Below are 20,320 nucleotides of genomic sequence, written 5' to 3'. Positions count from 1 at the left end.
GCAAACAGGCTTTTTTTTTGACCTGTGTCTGCTGGTGGTTTCAGACTTCTCCAGCATCCCATCTGGGATAAATGGGAAAGAAAAAGAAACCCCAGGGAGCCCACACCATTCCTCAAGTTGTGACGTCCCTGGATGATCGGCCTTCCTTCCGTTTTTCATAGCCTTCCTATGTTTGTGTGTGGTATTAGGTCCAGGATTTTTAGTTGCAAGAAGGACTGGCAAGCAATGGGAATGACTTCATCTTGCCTTCCATATTGGTTTTAAGGACCTGGGGCCCCTCAGTAGGTAGTCTGGGCTCTGTAGAGCTTTTTGAAGAAGGGCCATTGACATCTGGAGATGATGGATGAAGTCTTGGGAGCCACGCTTAACTTTGTTTGAACCTTGGCTCCTCTACTTACTGATTGAGACTTTAAGACTCATCTTCTTCACAAAAATGGGGAGGATGCTGTTGATGATAGTAATGCCTATCTGTTAGGGTTCCGTGAGGATTATATGAGATTATACATGTAAAACACTTTGCAGGGCGCCTGACAGATATAAAGTGCTCGATGAATGTCACCTCTTGTTTTGTCTGTGGATGGAACTTCTGGCTCTGAGAAGATCATTGTTGAGCTTGGTGAGAGTGATTTAAATAACAATAGCGGGGATTCAAACAGCTCACAGAAGATGAAAGAAGAAGTCAGTATGCCTTCATGAAACTGTGTTAGAAAAATAGAGGAAGAGAGGGTTGTGGAGGGATTCAGGGATGTGACTGGTCTGGGGAGAAATAAGTTGCAGGTTTAGATAGGAGATAAGAAATGGTCTTTTAAAAACTAAACTTGAGCATGGACCTGAACTGCGGGGAAAGGGTTTGAAAGAAGGAGAAATGAACAGGTAAATTATAGAAAGAGTAAGGTTGCTGCTGATGCTGGATTAACAGCACAGTTATAAAGGAAAGAAACTTTATTTCCTTGGAGACAAGGCACGCTCTTCCTTCAACCACCACCCAGCATAGAGCCTGATTCCTGGCTGTTATTGATGTCACCAAATACATTGACCTCTGTTGCTCCAAAATCAGACATCCACTGGAACTTTAACCCACTATATCAACTCCTGGTAGTTATCGTTTCTATTGTAGGAAGGAGAGAAACAGGTGAAAAGGTGAGACTGAATGAAGAGACAGGACATTAGGAAGAAATAAGGGAGTTTACAGGAATTTCTATATAATAAACTCCAATTGTTCATTCATTCATTCATTATTGTTTCATCAGATAGTTATTAAATGTTTGCTTTATTTCAGGCCTGTGCTCTGGTTACAATGATGAACAAAAATAGACTTTATCCTTGTGCTTATGGAGCTTTCTTTCTGATGTGGGAGTCAGGCCTTAAATAAATCTTCATTTACAGTTGTGGTATGTGCTACAAAGGAAAGTGCATTTCTACACTGAGGATATGTTAGGAGGAGGCTCAGTCTCGATAAGGAGGTTAGGGAAGGCTTCTCCAAGGTAGAGATGGAAGCAGAAGCAAGGAGGTGGTGGGTACTGTGGAAGATGAGAAGTGTAGGGAATGTGTTAGGCTCAGGGTATGACATTCATCAAGGAGGAATGTGATCCATTTGAGGAACTGAAGGAAAGCTATTGAGAACAGGACGTATTCTGCAAGTGGGAGCATGGCATGAGACAGGATACAGAGGAACGTGATCCATGTGGGCTCTGTAGGCACCTTGTTGTCTGTGGTATTATTCTAAGAGGAATGTTTAGCCATTAAAGAGTTTTAAGAAGAATATGCATGTTCTGATTTACATCTTTTAAAAAAAACCATTGGGTGCTATATAGGACATATGTTAGAGAGAGCCAGGGGTGTTTATGGGGAGACCAGGCAGGACATCTAAGTAGTTGAGTTGAGAAATGGTAGTTTGGACAAGGATGGTGGCAGTGGAAATGGAGAGTAGTCAGTGGGTCTGGGATCCAGTGATGCATTGGCTGTGGAAGTGAAGTGCAGAGAGATGTCTAGGATGACTCCTGGCTTTCTGGCTGGATGAGTGATTTTCCAGTTTACTGGAATCAGGACCACTGAAGGCCTGGGGGAAGAAAACGAGAGTTTATTTTTAGATGTGTTTTGTCTGAGATGCTTCTGAGATATCCGGGTGAAAATGTGGAGGAAGTAGTGGCCTATGGATATGGAGGGAGAACAGGGGCTAAGATATTTGTCAGCCGGTGGTCAGGTAGTGGATGCAGCCCTGGTAATGGAGACTGAGAAGAGCCAGCAGAGGGGTGGGAGGAAATCCAGGACAAGAGGCTGTAGCGTAATCAAGGGGAGCAACAGTAGGAGGCAAGACCACCTAGTAAACATAAAAGGGAGAGGGGCAAAGATTGAAAGATTTAGAATAGGAAGATTCTGAAACTGGAAGGAAGCTGAGTAAAGGAACTGGTAAAAGCTCGGCGTGGCACGGAGTTTCACTTTGTGTCCCTTAGAACACTGTTCCTTATGACTGTGACCATCATGTTCTCTCTCTCACAGAGACACATGTTTGGGATCAATTAAGTATGAGGATTCTGTTAAAATGAAAGAGTCTTTTCAACAACATCACCTCTAAGAGTATTTAGCACTGTGAGTCTTACAGATGGCTGTAGCGTGGGACAATTCCTAATGAGTCTCAGGAATCTAGGGTATTGTTCTGTGGAACACCGTTTGAGAAGCATTTGTTTGGCACCATTAGTAGACTCAGGCAGCAGAAATGCGTATCACTCAATCTCAATATCCTTCTCTCCCTCTCCACCCCTGTTCCCCAATCTCTTCCTCTCCATGGAGGCAACAGTTTTCCCCAGGATTTGAAACAGCAGGGTTCAGTTTCAGTGGGTGTCTGGGTCAAAATGTTTGGTGAAAACGGTGAAGACAGCTAGGAATCTGGGTCTGTCCTGGCCAGTGGTGGGTGAAGACTGTGCCTGAGTTTTAGAAGTGATGACTCTGGTAACTGGTGAAGCATCCACCTTAGGAGCACCTGGGGTCCATTTCATTTATAGGCAAACACTGTAAATGTTGAGAAAGGGATACTCTGGTACAAATCTACAGATAATCAGGGTGGGAGTGGGAAGGGATGTAAAAAAGTAAAAAGAAAGAAAGTAACGAAAAGGTAATCCTTGTAGTACTAGAGACTGAAATAGTTTAATTTTGGGAGGCGTGTTTGACCCTAAATGGAAGTGAATGATACAGGGAGAAGGAAGGTTTGTGGTTTGAATATTTGGAACTTGGACATTCCTTCATGGTATTAATTGAGGTGGAAGTGAGTGGCTGCTTTGCCCATGTCTTTGACTATGAAGAAGAATGAACCTCTTTCAACAGGTGACTCTCATCACCACTGGGAGGGCAGTGAAGTCATGAGCATCCTCTTCATTCATAGAGAGTTATATATAGTTTTAAACAGCAGTGGAAGAAGATTACTATAGAGGGTTAAGCAAAGAGTCGGGTCATGAGCAGCTCGGTATGTTGTGTTGTGGGATTTTGCTTGAATCTGGAGCCTAACGTAAATCTTTTTATCCCCAGTGTCTGGTGTAATGCCTGGTAAACAGTAGGCCTTTAATGAATGGGTGAATGAACCCCTAAAATTCATCTTTTTAAAAGCCTGACCCTGATGATTATCTCAAACTGGTGGACCAGAGAAGAGCACTTGAGACTGAGTTTACTTTGGAGGTCAAACAAAGCCAAAGTTATCCAGAGGAGCTCTGGTCCTGGTACAAATTTATAGTCACTAGTTTGACATAGTTTCATGGTTGCTGATAACAGTAAGAGTTGGAGCCTTAGCAGGTAGAAAATAACTGACTTTTACTGCATCCCTCCTGCTTTACAAGAAGAAAGCCAACGTGAAGAGCACGAAGTTTGGTCATGATGCATTAATGAATAGCAGAATATTGCAGATTTGATTAACATTGCTTTGAAAACCTATTATGTTTTAGACCTACTTCTTGTCCCTTTACATGCATCTGTGTTCCTGCATATGAGATGGAGGACAGGTGCACAGGAGAGTTGTGTTGAATGAATGTAGAGATGAGTGAAGTCATATGTTCCTGTGCTGGGCATAGCTTTCTTCTTTCTTTCTTATTTGTGTATTGGCATTTGAAGTGACTAATTCTGTCTCATGCATGCATACCTATCTATTTTGGAGTTCAAATTACCGCATAAGGACCTCCCATAAGACTCTTAGGATGATGGTAAACAATTGGCATTGTCTCTGTATCACCATGGCCTCAATATGTCCTGTCATTATCATCCTTCCTCTCTTTACATCTCTCGTCCCTCTGACTTGGGGGGCCTTCTTTTTTCCTATTCAACTATTGATTTAATTTCTCAATGTTTAGGAAAAAATTTCTTACTCCTAACCGTATACCATGAACCATACTAGTCAGTAGGACCACAGAGAAGCATAAGACATGGCCCTCCCCTCAAGACGCCCCAGTCAAGAGAAGAACTAGACATATATGTATATTACCAGTAAGATGCTGTGATAAGTGTGGCATAAAATGAAGCAAATGTCAGGTTCTGTGTTGTCATTCTGAAGAGAGACTAATTAGAGTAGGGCTCAAGCTGCACAGGGCCGGCTTTCCAGAGGACTTGATCCTAAGCCAAACCAGGAGCACCAAGCCGAAGTGCAGGACATAGTCCAGGCTGAAGATCTGGTGTGGCGGTATGAGTTTTGGGTAGATGCCTCTGCCTTCAGAAGCACCTGGGAATGCAGGAAGAAGAGCAAATTTAGAGGCAAGTCAATGGGCATATTCTTCAAAACATATTCTTCAAAACTTATCTCCTCTTTTTTATGAAGCTTTTCACCCTAACCTAGCCCAAAGTATTTTTTGCCCCGTAAGATGACAAAATTATGATCTCAAGCTATAGAAATCTTTGAATAGTTGATTGAATATAGAAAAAATTAACATAAGAAGTATATCTTTATGCTTGAGTCCAAAATAATCAATTTCATAAATAAAGAATAAGAGAAACAGAATAGACCCTATAAATATGAAAAATATTTTTGGTATTCTTAACTTTAATATTCTTTTATAAGGTTACTCTGATCACTCAGTTGCCAGAAAGATGGGTATGGTCATTGTTAAAGGCCGTCTTGTTGCTTGGCTCTAAGTGGTAAGATGATAGTATCTGTGGGGCTGGATCTTACGGGTGGCAATTATGATAAGTAAATAAGGTAGTGTTTACTCCTCTAAAATCCTTGGGCAAGGCCACAATAAACTGATGGGAAAAGAAGTAAGATTACTATGCATTTGAAATTCCAGAAGAAGGTCCCACACTTTTGAAGTAGCCTGGGATATTTGCTTTAAATAGCCCTCCTTTACCTCTTTGCTGCATCACATTCCAAAAGCAAATTTGTCAGACCCTCAGAGGATCCACCGATCTGTCATCAAATCCTCTTCCCTGTTTAAAGAAGCTTCCTGTGAAGAACTAGTCTTTGTTAGTTAATCCCATCAACTGGAAACCTGCATTTCCTACAATCAGTGAGTCAGACAGAACATGGCTTTGTTTAGAGGAAATGCATGGAGCCTCAAGACATCTATCAGATTCTGTCTTCTACAGCAGTCCGCGGCTGAGCTGCTTTTCTGTTTAAACAAATAATAATGCTAAAGGGATTTTAAATTCTGGGGACTAGACTTAAATTCAAGATATGGTGGTCTACGCACACTTAATGCATTTGGAAAATGTGGTATTTTGGACTGTTGCGAAACATCTTTGTGAATTATAAAATAAATACAAGACTGCAAATAAAAATCATGCAAATTCTCCGTAAAGAAGAGTAGATCTGAGCTTCTCCAGCTCTTCTACCTTAGGTTAAAAATGCAGACGATCCTCTCCTATAAAGGAACAAATGTAGAATGACAAATTTTTAGCTTAAGATAAAGGGTGAAAGAAGGCCTGGAGCCTCTTTTGTATGAAAAAAAAATTCAGCAGAAGATTCAAAACCTTTTATTTTTGTTCCATGACTTAATAATCAATTATGCTTTTCTTTCTCCTAAAACAAAATAGCTGTAAATAATGATTACAATAGTTAAAGAAGTACTTTTTTCCTTTAAAAATCTTATAACAACTTTAGGATCAAATTACTTCCAAATTTAACTTGATCGATTCCTGAATAAGAAATACCGCTTAAAAATGAAATTCTTGCATTCTGGAGAGTATTATGAACAACCAAAAAACGAGAGGAAAATTGTATTGTTTTAAAGCACGCTTGAATAAATGTTTTGCAGATACTAATAGTCAATAGCATTATTTGGAAGATTTGGAGATGATCTGGTTTGCATTAAACTTATTTACACTTTAAAATGCCTCGTGAATTAAGTCAAGCTTTACTACAAGCAGATGCTAAGAAATATGAACATATAGAGAGTTTTGCTGTATTCTGATCATCATTATCTAAGGGATTCAGTGCACTAGATTTTGAAAAACCACTTGGCATTTGTTTTTCCAGAGAGCACAGTCAGATGAACTGGAAAAAATTGAAAAGCACAGCCGGTCCTCCAAAGACAAGGAAAATGCCAAGTCTCTGGACAAACCTGAGCAGTAAGCATCCTTCGGGACCCTGCAGAGGGCGTCCAGGCTGCGGGCGGGCTCTTCCCACTGGGAAAATGCCGTGTCTCCTGTGCATAAATGTTGTGAGTGATACGAGGATAAACATCTGTTTATATGAATTATATTTTTCCTCTTAACTTGGCTTTATTTCCTTAGGTTCCTTTATGAACTGTCACTAATCCCCAACTTTTCAGAGCGAGTCTTTTGCATCCTGTTCCAGTCCACGTTTTCAGAAAGCATTTGCTCAATTCGTCGCAAACTGGAATTGCTACAGAAGTTGTGCGAGGTGGGTTCTGGTCCATAGAGAGCTGAAGCTTGGATTCTCATATTGAATTGTGTTCAGTCCTGTTCAGATTTCAAAAAGGTTTTCTTTCGTTTACTCTAAGTACTCAGAAAATTGGAAGCATAGCAGTCCCACAGAAGAGAACGTGTTATGATTGAGCTTCGAGATCAAAGCAAGTGTTGAGGTTGGCGTGCAGGGCCGCAGGGCCGCGTGGCTCGAGCATGGTCGTTGCGCGTGGACCTCCAGAGATTCCTGTCCCTTCTGCTTTTGCCACAAAATCTCTACTTTTCGGGGTCCTCTCATACATCAGACTTGCTACTGAATGTGATTTGAAGGCATTTCATTCACTTTCCTTCATTTTTGGAAGGAGCCATCAACAAATTCTTGATGATTCCAACCGAATGATTCAGGAACAGCTGTATGATTCAACAGAAGATAAATATGTTTTTGAAAGCAAAGAATAAATGCTTGGCAGAAATTGCCAATATTAACATTTAAAACAATTTGTTCAAAATCAATAGTACCATTTGATCTGGTTGTGGTAAATCATTTTGAAAAATAGTAAGACGTTATTAAAGACACATTTTCAGAGGAAGTGACATGCAAATTCAAGTTAAACTTCATGTTTTAGAAGGAGTGAATGTGAACTTTTCAGGAATAAATCAAAATTTGGAAATTAATCTTTATAACTGTGTTTTAGTTTCCCACAACTTATGCCAAAAATTTGAATAGCTCCAGAGGTAGGTACAATTAGGATGATGGCATGACATTACTTTGTAGTGCTTCTCCTGTTACAACCTGATTTGTCTTCCTTGCAGTTACATGATACGAATGGCCTAGACTGGGATCTCTCAATTTGCAAAAGCATACGTGAATGGTTGATGGTGGTGCAGCTTTCTAAAGTTAGCTTTGGAGACCCTGCTCTTAAAATATACCTAATAATGAGCAATAATGAAGTTTGAATGTGACTTAAAATTATGAGTGTAATGTGACTATCTGCCACTGACTTAAGGTAGTTCAAACAAGACCTCATGCAGATCTTTGTCGACTTACAGTGGGGTTATGTTCTGATAAACTGTCATTAAGTTGAAAATATCCTAAGTCAAAAATACATTTAACACACCTAACCTACCGAACGTCACAGCTTAGCTTAGCCTACCTTAAATATGCTCAGAACACTTACGTTAGCCTACAGTTGGGCAAAACCATCTAAGACAAAGCCTATTTTATAAAAAAAGTTGAATATCTCATGTAGTTTATTGAATCCTGTACTGAAGAACAGAATGGTTGTAAACATCTGGGTTGTTTACCCTCGTGACTGTGGGGCTGGCTGGGAAAGCATCTCACTGCATATCACTAGCCTAGGAAAAGGCCAACATTCAAAATTCAAGTACAGTTTCTACTGAATATTAATTTTGGACCATCGTAAGAGTCAAAAGACCGTAAGTCGAACCGTCATAAGTCAGGGGCCGGCTGTGTAAGAGAAATTGTTCTTTGCCCTGTTTTGCAGACATTAGCAAATGGCGCAGGGGTGACGCAGGTTCTGGGCTTGGTTCTTGCCTTTGGCAACTACATGAACGGTGGAAATAAGACCCGGGGACAGGCAGATGGTTTTGGATTAGACATTCTTCCGAAGCTGAAAGATGTCAAAAGCAGCGTAAGTGTTTTGTGTGAATGAATGTAGGCGAATTGAGGATTAGACATTTTGTTTAGTAATAAGTTTGACTATAACCCAGTTGCAATAAATCCTTCTTTATGTTCCAAGGTCGAAAGTGTCTTTATGTTTTTGGAAAAGCACAGTGTGTGGCACTGTGTCTTTATGTTCTGAGCTAGACAAAAGTAATGGCCGTCACGTGTTTCTGATTTTGTGAATAATGATGTTTCCTAAAGTGAGTAATTTTGAATCCTATGTCTAATGAATAATTGAGTAGACAATATTTTAAAATAAAAATAATCATTTTTTCACTTTACCTTTACCATATCTGCTAATATTTATCCTTTTGGACTCTGAGGGCTAATTAATTTCCATAAATTAGACAGTATATCCATTACTTTCTTCTTTTCCCTGTTAAGTAATGGAAGCCAACAGGTCCAAAACAAAGATGAGTAAAAGTAATTTGTACATAAAATATAAAAGATGATCCTGTTTTCCTACGTATTGTTTTGGTGCTGGTGTGTGTGGGAATGCGTCAGCTCTTTGCAGCCCTGATTACTTTTTGGTCCTACTTCTGTAGATGTGTTTGTTTAAAATGAACATCTAAGAGATCATGGGAGTGTCGGTAGAATTATAGGGTTAGGGAAAACACCATGATGGTCAGAGTTAAAGTCTGAGATTTTAAACTTCGAAAGTGATGGAATTCTGTTTCTTTGAAAAAAGAATCTCCACGTAGAACTTGAAGGAAATTACGGACATGTTTTTAAAATATTAAGTTTCGGTAAACAATTGGCTTATAGAAATGAAAATATATAGAGCTGTCCTTCCTAGATAATGAAATAACCTCCCTCACAAGAAAGGAGACTTTTTTTCAACAACTCGTTTGTTTATTCCTTCTTGCGTCCCCTCATCCATTCATTTAGCTTCTTTCTTTGGGCTTTTCTGAAGTGCCACACACTGTGCTTTTCCAAAATTGAGAACAACACAGTCCTTTCTTGGAACACCAACAGCATATAATTTTTGTGATTTTTTATGGTTATATTTGTTTAAATGCTGTTATATTTGTATGATGAACATTTTCATAGGAATCTCTAATATGTCAACCGGACAAATCCCATTTGTTCGAAAACGAAAGCTCTCTTCTGAACACACGATACTTCTCAAATAGTTCTTAACAACTGGCTGTTGGATTGAAACAAGTCACTTTTGCAATTAGCATTGGGATATGATGAAGATCAACATAATGTTTAACTTATAAAAATGGATCTGAAATAGATTTGGATAATTGTATATGAATAAGGGATTATTTGTTTTTGTGTATTGGTTGATATGTCTTATTTAATCCCCCAATAAGTTAAATTTCATTAATTTAAATAATTAAGGAGTCATCTAGATAAAAATTAAAATGCATCAAGAAGCAAGATTTTTTTTAAATAATTTCACTTGCATTCTCACAAGTGCTGGGCAAGATCTTCCTAATTTGGTTCTTTCTCCTTAAAACAAATAAAACAGTCTGTACTCCATAGTACCATTTGTAGGCCTCAGGGACAGAGCTGTGCTCAGATCCCTCAGAGTTTTCACTCCGCGTGCCCATCAGCGGGCATTTAATAAATGTTTGGTCAGTCGATTCAGGTACTGCTAACCATTTCGTTGATTGACAGGTTAGGAAAGAGGGAGGACATCAAATTGCTTAAATCATTTTATAGGCAAACCCTATTTCTAATAAATCTATTACTTTTATTATTTTGCTGTACATTACTATGTGATTGATATGTTATTATTATTATCACTATATATTACTATGAGGGAAATCTCTAATAGATATATTACCATATCAAGTCAAATTTGATTATAAAGGAATGTGGCTCTTTTTATAAATAGGGGAAAATCATGTTCCGATTGAATATCTTAGGGCAAGTAGTTTGTATCATAGGGTTTTTAAATATATATATATATATATATATTTGATCTCTCACATTCAGATTATCTAGTACTAATTTTGCATAATGCAAAAATATAGTTAAAAATTAATGCCTCTAAATGTACCAGAAAGGAGGTGGAAAGCTGATCTTTGAAGACTTAGATATGAAACAATTTTACATTTTTTCCTGTAGAGCTACACACTTTGTATTATTTATAGCTGCATGGATGTTAATTCCTCAATCTCAGTTGCCAACATAACGATTTATAGTTAGTATTCGCATGTTTAAAGCTCCTGCTTACTTAAAATAATACTTAATTGTTTTGTTTCCCTAATCTATGCTAATAGGCCTCAGTCAGACTTACTGTTGGAGTGACACCTGTGGGTCCAGCTGTTTAGAAATGCTGACAATATGTAATCATTTCAGTTAGGTAGTAGTTATACCTTTTACTAATAGAACAAAAGTTAATGAACTAATTTTCTAATCGAGGAGGGTGAAGGCTGGAAAGTATTTACAGTTGTGGACGCCGCCCTTATGAAGCAGCTGTGCGTCCGCTCAGAGCTTCCATTGGAACACTGGGGAGACACAAGACCTGCTCTGCCATGACACTCCTTAGATAGAGCGATGGAGTCCTCCAAAACAGAGAATTTCACATTTCGCTCCAAATATTCTCATCCGTCTATGCGGATCTGCTGGAATTTATTTAACACCTTTATATTTAATAATTTGTAAAATGTATTTTTACTTACTTTGGTCTTTCTGCCTAGGACAATAGCAGAAGCCTTTTGTCATATATCGTTTCCTATTATCTTCGAAACTTTGACGAGGTAGGCCAATTTTTACGTGTAGTCATATTTGGTTGTTCTTTGTTGTTGACTGATTGGGCAATATTCGTTGTTGTTTTGCCGTTGCTGCTGTTGTATCATTATTTATATTGATACTGATTTGTTTAAACATTGCCTTTCTTGCTAATTAGGATGCCGGAAAAGAACAGTGTGTCTTTCCACTGCCAGAACCCCAGGACCTTTTCCAGGCCTCGCAGATGAAGTTTGAAGATTTTCAAAAAGATCTCAGAAAACTAAAGAAAGACTTGAAAGGTAACTTATAATCTTAAAGAAACTCATGTTTGTTATTTATGGGGTTTTTTTCCCCTGAGGAAAGGTGTCCCTGAGCTAACATCTGTGCCAGTCTTCCTCATTTTGTATGTGGGATGCTGCCACAGACTAGCTTGACAAGCATTATGTAGGTCTGTGCCTGGGATCAGAATTGGCAAACCCCAGGCTGCTGAAGTGGAGCATGCAAACGTAACCACTACACCACTGGGCTGGCCCCTATTTATGCTTTTTTAATGAAAGAAGGAGTTTTTAATGTTTTTGAAGAAAGTAAAATCTTTTATGGCTATATAGAACTAAAAATTTCTATATGTGGCAAAAGAAAAATTTTACCAATAATGTGATTCTTTTGTTTAAAAAGTTATGTGTATTAGAAATTTAGTTATTGAATAATACCTTGGTGATTTGACTAGCAATCTCTTTGACCAGGAGCAAATTTGATCATCTTGTTTTCACCTCATAGCCAAGAACATTTGTACATTTATCATGTCGTTGTTAAAAGATAAATAGTCCTGGGGCTGGCCTGGTGGCGCAGTGGTTAAGTTCACATGTTTCTGCTTCAGTGGCCCGGGGTTCACCAGTTTGGATCCTGGATGTGGACCTACACACCACTTGTCAAGCCATGCTGTGGCAGGCATCCCACATATGAAGTAGAAGAAGATGGGCAGAAATGTTAGCTCAGGGCTGGTCTTCCTCAGCACAAAAGAGGAGGATTGGTGGCAGATGTTAGCTCAGGGCTAATCTTCCTCAAAAAAAAAAAGAAAGATAAATAGTCCCTCTACACCCTCCCTTGGTATACTTGCCCAAGATTTTGTGGCTTATGAACTTTACTGGGAACAAAATATCTCTTTTATATATTTGGTCAAAAAACATATGCATGTGTAATGTTTTATCATTAGTCGAGAAGCTTTATATCAAATCGTTTTTGAGAGTCTGAAATTCTTCAAATTTCTAAGTTAAAAGTAACATTCATACAAAAGCCAATGGTTTATAAATTTTTTAATTTCTGTGAGCAAAATCTCTTTATTTCCCGTTCATGAGGTTTCTCGTTGTTATGGAGTTGAGAACACCTCAGCTAGCTATTTAAGCCTCTTTCCAAGTGTGCTAAGCACGGACAGGGAGTGACTAAATTTATGTGAGATTTTCATTTGATGATGTTTTACTAGATGAGAAGAAGAGGCTTGGTTACTCTGTCGAGAAAACAAAAAGATGATATAACTTTTAAGAGATTCTCTTTCAATTTCGAAATGTTTATCCAAAGATATTGACCTAGAATCAAATTTATGGAGTTGTTGTGTTCTGGTCACAGATGCTTTTATGTGGATTTTCAAAATAGCAACATTATATCGTTTGCTTGTCGTTCCTAAACACTCAACTGGGCTTGATGTTAGGCATTTGCTAGGTGCAATGGGTACCAAAAGATACAATCATCGCTGTCAAGGAGGGGTGAGTCCTGTCACTTAGGTGTTCCCCCTTAGGGCCTCAAGTCTGGGTGCTCATTGACTGAGCCCAAGAATGACTGCCTTATTTTAAAAAGTAATATATCAAACTGTGTAACCTTTGAATAATATTACATTACTATGTGTTTGAGTTAACTATGTTTCTTAAAACAATAAGAAATTCTAACCACTCATGTATAGTATTTATTATACTTCAAAATTATGCCAGGTATCTTGGTTTGCTTATGAAATTCTGCACACACAGATTCTCTCTGATGTGGTGATTGGGGCATCTCTGGGGTGTCTGGAAAATACTTCACACTTGGATCAACAATTCAGTCTTGCAAAGTAGGATGTCATAGTTCACAGGTGGCTTAGGTGAGAGGAACGGTAATCTTGTTACCAGGAAATGTGTGTTTGCTTTAGTTGGTGCATCACTTTGGAATGTGGCCTCATTTATTTTTCACATCTATGTGCTTTCTTACTATGTTAGTAAACATACATGTGGCCATGGAAATGGCAAGTTCTCACAAGACTTAGAGCTGAAAAGAAAGAACTCACACGAGGCAATGGGTTTGAAAAGGATGAGTAGCAGGTGGCACTGAGTGCTGTTTCCTGTTGCACACCTGTCTTCTGGAGCAGTGTGCTGACTGTAGGAGTCTGAATGTTGAAGGAGCATCTTAGCAAGGTTTGAGGGCCTCAGAGTGTGAAGGTGATGATTTTAACCCCAAGGGTTTACCCTTTCTGTAAGGGTAAGGTGAACTTCTCTGCAAGCCGGCCCCTCAAGTAGCACCTGTAGCATTTGCTCAGCACAGTATTTGCTCAAGTTTGTTCACAGGTTGTTCCAATTTGATGCCCTAGAAACGGGGAGTTTATGACCAAATGAATTTAAGAACTGCTGAGTTAAGATACATTTAAAAGGAATTCCCAGTGTTCTCTGAAAGCAGGGTTGGCAGCAGTCCCCCAATTTATTTGACCCCAGAGCACTGCTTTTGCAGAATATCTGGTAGGTTCTCTAGTTGGTGGAAAGCATTTTAAGAAATGCAAGTCTGGTACCATGTTAGTAGCAGAGGCTCAGCGTTTACCTGGGAGGAACTCAGAGTTGGGGTGGGGACATGAACTACAGTTCGTGAAACGATGTGGTTAGACATTCTGTTCTTGTAAAAGGAGATCAGCTTGAAGAGCTGTGTACAGGGCTGTCAAACTCTGAGGTGCCCTTTAAAAACGGTCGAAAATCATAATTTAATCGTACCTCTTATTTTTTGCTTTTCTAAAATTTGAGTTTTTCCGTAGAAAATAAGATGTTTTGTGACACAAAGAAGGAAATCTTGTAAATGCGGTTTCTGGGAAAGATTTAGTATGAACATAGCATTTCCTATCAGCAAGCCATAAAATAAAACTGCCTCCTGTCCCTTCTTAAGATGAGATGGGTATAAATAGCTAGATACATTGATCTGACTAAATGCGAGTCAAATGGGAGACTATTGGATTATGTTATTTTGGATATAATTACTTTAAAATCATGTCTACTTTGATAAATGTAGCCTATTATAAATGATTCCTTCTAAGTGATCAAATTAGGCCGTTCATTTAATATTATTTAATATTCAAATAACCTATCCATTTTTTTCAGAAGCAAGTCGTTTTAAGGTTCAGGAAATGAGACGAATTATGTAAAGAACTGATCCCAATAATAAATATCCAATAACTATTGGCTATTCATAAGGAAAAACTAGGATAAATAGTGTGATTAATTTGATAAAGACAAACTAGAACCATTAAATCACTCATCTTCTGGCGCCATCACTTCTTCTGACGATAGACTTGGTTTTTATTTCTAAGGAAAGACTGAGAAATCATGTGTTACGGCTCAGACATTTTAATAGACAACTGAATCTCAGGTTAGCGTTTTGTAAGAACATCCACTGTGTTTGGTTTCTGTACCTGTTCCCAAGATTCCCACAGCTCCTCAGGGTGCTGCCCTGGCTTTCTGAGCTCACTGACATGTCGTTTGTTAAGCAACCTGATCTGCTTTTGATCTCTTCTGGCTGTCAGCAGCTTTTCTTGATGCAGTCATGCCAAATGATGACTTCTGTTCCAGTGCCTTTCTTGGGTAGAAATTGTAGCACTTGCCACATGACTTAAATCAACTCAGCATGTCCAGAGCATTGAGCCATTAAGTTACCAGAACTGGGCAAGAATGTTCTCATGCAAATTCTTCCCTGTATCCTTTACCCCTCCCCCACCTTCAATACTTGGCTTGAAAATGTTTAAAATTCAATAACTACATCTTCCAGTTGAAGTAATGTCTGTGTCCAGAGATATATAGGGAAAAATCGGTCTTTAAACTTGTTGGTATTGATTTATATTTGTTTGCAACGATTATATTTACAATCATAAATTTCTATTTATTTTTTTGTTTGAGGAAAGAAAAAATGATGTTATAAACTCATTTCAAATGCAACCAATAGCTATTTTAAAAATAACTTTTTGTGATTTTAAAATGAATATCAGTTCAGCATAGGGACGTCAGACAACATTGAAAAATGTAGAGAAGAAAATATATTTATCTATAATCTTACAGTCCAATAATAAATAACATTAAAACTTCAGTATGTTTTTATCTGGGGTGTGTGTGTATTGCACAGCACGAATTATACCTTTGGGATCATGACGCACATAATTTTTGTCCATTCTTAGATTCTCTGTTTTAAAGTTAGATAATTTAATTTATCTACATTTACTTCTGTCTTCTTTCTGGTTTTCTGTTGTCTTGACAAATTCTTCAATATTCTCCTCCTGACTCCTGCAATACATTTTGGAAGGTATAGATAGTATTTCTATTAATTTGTTGGCTGATCTTAAATGTTGACATATTTTCTTAATTTATATAATTTTACAACATACTATAAATTTACTTAGTTTATTTTTCTTCACAAATAAGGTGAGAGTTTTAGAACATTCTAACTAACAGTTAAACTACTCCTATCTTTCTCTAGTGTTTTTCCAGACTTTTGGTCCTATTATTTTTCTTTAAAAATCACTAATATTTTATAATCATTAGGAATAACATTTACCAATATATTTGTCGATCACTATGCTACCATTGTTACGTCCCATTTTTCCCCTTCTCATTTGGTTGTTTGCTCAGGATTGGTGGGTGTTAAACACTTATTCTGAAAGTGACTGAAAAAAAACTTTTCCCCCTCTTTTTTGAATGATGATTTTGCTGGATATGGAATTCTAGATTGACTTATTTTTCATCAGTATTTTGAAGATGTTTCTTTTCCTTCTGCTGTCTCTTATCACTGATAAGTCTGCTTTCAATCTAACTGTCATTCTTTTGTAGATAATCTGTCTTTTCTTTTTTGGTGACTTTTGTAATTTCCTCATTATCCTTATTCATCTTTGGCTTTGCTTTAATATATGTAGTATGAATCTATTTGTTTGTTTGTCTTTTATTTTGCTCTGTACTTAATGAGAACTTTCACCTTGAAGACTGATGTCTTCCTTCTGGTCTTAAGAATTGTCAACAATTATCTGTTTTCATATTCATCATTTTTCTCCTCTTTTCCTGAAGCTCTTTTTAGTTGTACATTGGAGCCATTTGGTCTAACCCTCTATGTCTTCTAACTTTTCTTTCATGTTTTAAAAGTCCACCCCCCTCTTTTGCTATAATCTTCATGCATTCCTTAACATTGTGTTCCGGTGCATTAATTCTCTCTTTTACTCTGTCCAATCTGGTGTTTATGTTGTTCAATGCAACTATTTTTAAATCATGAAAATTTAAATGATTTTTGCTTAAATTATAATTTAATTTAATTATAAATTAAATTATCATTGTTTGATAATAATTTTTTTGTTTCCAAGATTTTCAATATTTTTTTAACTGTATCTATTTTTACCTTTAAAGTAATTTCTTGTTCTTATTTTGGATATTATCTTTTCTTTACCTCTTTGATGTTTATAAAAATGTATTAAAGTCCTTTTTGGATTTTGTATAATTTTTGTTTCATCTGAAATGAATCTGTCTTTCATTTGTTAATAGCTATAAGCTGTCTTTCTACTCAGTTTTCTTTCTGGCATTGGAATTTTAATTTGAAACAGGTGTTAGAAAATCTGTTGGCTAAATGAAGCCTCTTTTTATAAATGACATTCGACTGGAACATAGCCATACACACCCACTGTATTGTCTGTGATTGCTTTTGTGTTACAACTGAGGAGTTGAGGAGTTGTGACAGAAGCTGTCTATCAACCTGTCTGTCCCTTGCTCTCTCCCTTCCCCTGACTCCCCAAATCCTGCACTGTCTTGATTTTTTTCAATTGCTTTGACTTGGCCTGCATATGGCCCCCAGGCCAGAACCAAAGCTTCTGTCAGCAGCCTGGTCCTACCCTATGGGCATATTAGATTTATTTCAGATTCAGTCATCAAGCTAGTGAGCGACTTGGCTCAGGTCTTGCCGGGAAAGCTGTGCCTGCATACTCCTGCTGCCCCAGGCACACAGCTGCATATGGGCTGTAGCTGTTTCATCCTCCTTTCATGAGTTGGGGCACCCAGTCACACCTCTGGGTTTCCAGTCATGAGACTGGTTCCCTTCTCTGCTGTGTGAACTTGCCCTTCACCAGTCTCTGTGTAAGCCACGATCTTTACCTTCTCCTCCACATACACACTCCAGTGAGCTCTCACCTAGCACTGTTTGTTAACTTGGGTTTCTCTGATATTTCTGGTCCAAGGAGATATTAACACTTTTTTTAAAGCATATCGCGTCTGTTTGGTTTTCTCTTTTTATGGTGTCATTCATTGCTGTGTGTTTTCAATGGAAGGAAGGTGCAGCCTGTGAATTCATCATTCCATTTGACTGAGCATATATATTCACTTTTATATCTTACATTTTTTTCATGCTGTAAATTATAACATGAACATTTTCCCATGCCACTTAATATAATTCAGAAACCATTTAAGATGATTTCATAATAATCCATCTTATGGTTATGCTGTAATTTAGTGAATAATTTGATTCTTGTAAAAAAAATTAAACTCTTCCCAAGAAATATCATTTTGAGGTACCTTATTCATAGCATTTTTACTATATCTCTGCTTATTTCCTTAATATGAATTCTTAGAATTATAATTACAAGATCAAAAGCAATGGAACATTTTTTTCAGAGTCTTGATATTTATTACCAAAGTGCTTTCTAGAAAAGCAACTTATGAATTTAATGGGTGGGTTCTTTCATAAAATAGAACAGAATAATAAAATTTACGAGATTTAGATCAGTAAGGAATCTTAGAGATATTATAGTCTAATTCCTTAGTTATCATTCAACAAGTTTATTAAATTAATAGAAAATACAAACATAGACCCACCCCTTATAACTCATAGATTAATGAGAGGACTGTTGGAGATATGAATTACCACTATATAGTACAACAAATATTTTTTAGTTATGTAAATAAGATACTCTAGAAACACGAAAGAGGTAATGATTAAATATACTTGGAAAATTATATTTAAATTGGACTTTCAAAGATCAGTAAAATTCTCTCCAGGGGAAAGAAAAATAGAATTTCAAGCATGGGAAAGAGCATGAGCAAAATCAGCAGTTTTGTGACTATTTGGGCTTTGATTGTCTCTTGACCCATGAGGCCATGGGTTTCTCAATTTATATCAGGTTTATATCTGAGGGCTACAAAATATTTGTACCTGATATTTGGCTCATTGCAGCAGATTCATTACTGGGGTTAGACTTGTGCATACCTATGGTTTGAAAAAGTTTCCCACCCAGCAATTTTGATCTGCCTTTCAAGGTCACTTGCTATGCCTACTGTGTGTCAATGTTTCACGTGCATTAACTCGTCTAATCTCTGTGATGTATATATTATCATTTATCTTCCCTTTAGTCATTAGGTAACTACAAGTTAGAGATATTGAATATCCTGCAAAAGGTCACATAGTATGTGAATAGTATGTGATATTGAACCTGGGGGACCCAATCCAGAGCTCACTCTCTTAACGCCGACGCTAATGTTGCCACCTGTCAAGGTTCACTGAATGGAACCCTTCAGGGGAGGTTCGGCGTTGACTGTCCTTAGCCTTTAACCCATGCCTGACAACGATCTGGACTCAGTGAGTGAGTGAACCAATAAAGTGACAAGAAATGCATGGTAATCTTGGATATAACTAGAGCATAGGGTGCTCAGGGGCGTGGAATCAGAGGATGGCAAGGTGTCCTTGTGAACGTCTTGAGGACCAACCGCAGAGTTTGGACTCAGTTCTGCAATCATTGGTTAGCCATGGGAATGCTAACACGCGTGTTTGAAAGGCCATCATGAGGAGCATGTGAATGATGGGTTAGAGGAAAGGCTAGAAACAGGAGACCTACCTGGTCAGAGATGTTGAGGGCATAAGCTAAGGTCCTTGTGGTGGGAATGAAGAGGAGAAAGGGGTCTGGGAGTCTTTGGAGACACAATGGAACAGAATTCTGTAATCACACTGATATCCAGGGTAAGGAAGAAGGAGGTACCTACAAGATGACTCTTTAATTTCTAGCTCATATACCTGGATGGATGCTAAAACCATTACAGAAGGGAACACAGGAGGAGTCAATAGAGATGGAAGGTAGTCAGTGACCGATTTGGAGGCATGTTTAGTTAAGATCCTTCAGAACTACAGGAAATTATGTTAAGAATGAAGTGAAAAATATGCACTGAGCATGAGAATAAAGTGAAAAACATGCATTGAGCGTGATAAGCCTGCAGTCCTGTTCTGTCTTGACTAAGATCACAGCTCTAAGCTGAGTCAGCGCCAGACTCAACTTCAGCACGCTTTCCACCACCCACTCAGCCTCTGGTTCAGGGTGCTTCAGCCACTTACAGTGAGTTCCAGAGTCTATTTTTTATTAAATCTAGAATTATTATTCTCTGCTAAAAATCAAGAGCATCCTTAGCATAAAAATGATACAATTAAAAAACCCCTATTGTAAGATTTATTTTAATTAGAAAATAGGTAAGAACCAGGATTATTCGAATTACGGTGTACTTTAGCATGGCAGATGAAAAGGTGGAAGGGATACAAAGGGAATCACATATTAGTTGTTGAGCTCTGTTCTTTGTATATGGCATTCCTGTATAACCATGTCTTCTGTTGCATTGTGTGTATCTGTCTCATGTAATGTAAATTTTTATAAGTACTCTACCAGATTTCACTATCCTTTTAGTCTCCTCTAAAACAGTGGAGATGTATTTTCACTGCATGTAATTTTCCTTGTTGGAATTTAGTGTGTGTCAAGCTTGTCTGTAAAGACTGAGCCTGGTCTGTTTAAGTCAACAAAGTTTGTCCAAATGTGTGTTCTCCTTAAAG

The 20,320-nt window shown here is 37.8% G+C and overlaps 1 protein-coding gene across 1 annotated transcript in view; it reads left to right on the top strand.

Annotated features, from left to right (window-relative positions):
• The window catches only part of FMN2 (formin 2), a 342,454-nt gene that overhangs the window by 197,480 nt on the left and 124,654 nt on the right, over nt 1-20,320 (top strand). The window contains exons 9-13 of the mRNA XM_023632505.2: nt 6,449-6,540; nt 6,706-6,835; nt 8,343-8,489; nt 11,176-11,235; nt 11,385-11,505. Coding sequence (XP_023488273.2) covers nt 6,449-6,540; nt 6,706-6,835; nt 8,343-8,489; nt 11,176-11,235; nt 11,385-11,505 — 550 coding nt within the window. The remainder of the gene's footprint in view (nt 1-6,448; nt 6,541-6,705; nt 6,836-8,342; nt 8,490-11,175; nt 11,236-11,384; nt 11,506-20,320) is intronic.

This window comes from Equus caballus, chromosome 30 (genome assembly GCF_041296265.1).
Source record: "Equus caballus isolate H_3958 breed thoroughbred chromosome 30, TB-T2T, whole genome shotgun sequence".
Classification (NCBI taxonomy): Eukaryota; Metazoa; Chordata; class Mammalia; order Perissodactyla; family Equidae; genus Equus; species Equus caballus.
The sequence above is the reverse complement of the archived record's forward strand: the minus strand, read 5'-3'. Positions and strand labels throughout refer to the sequence as shown.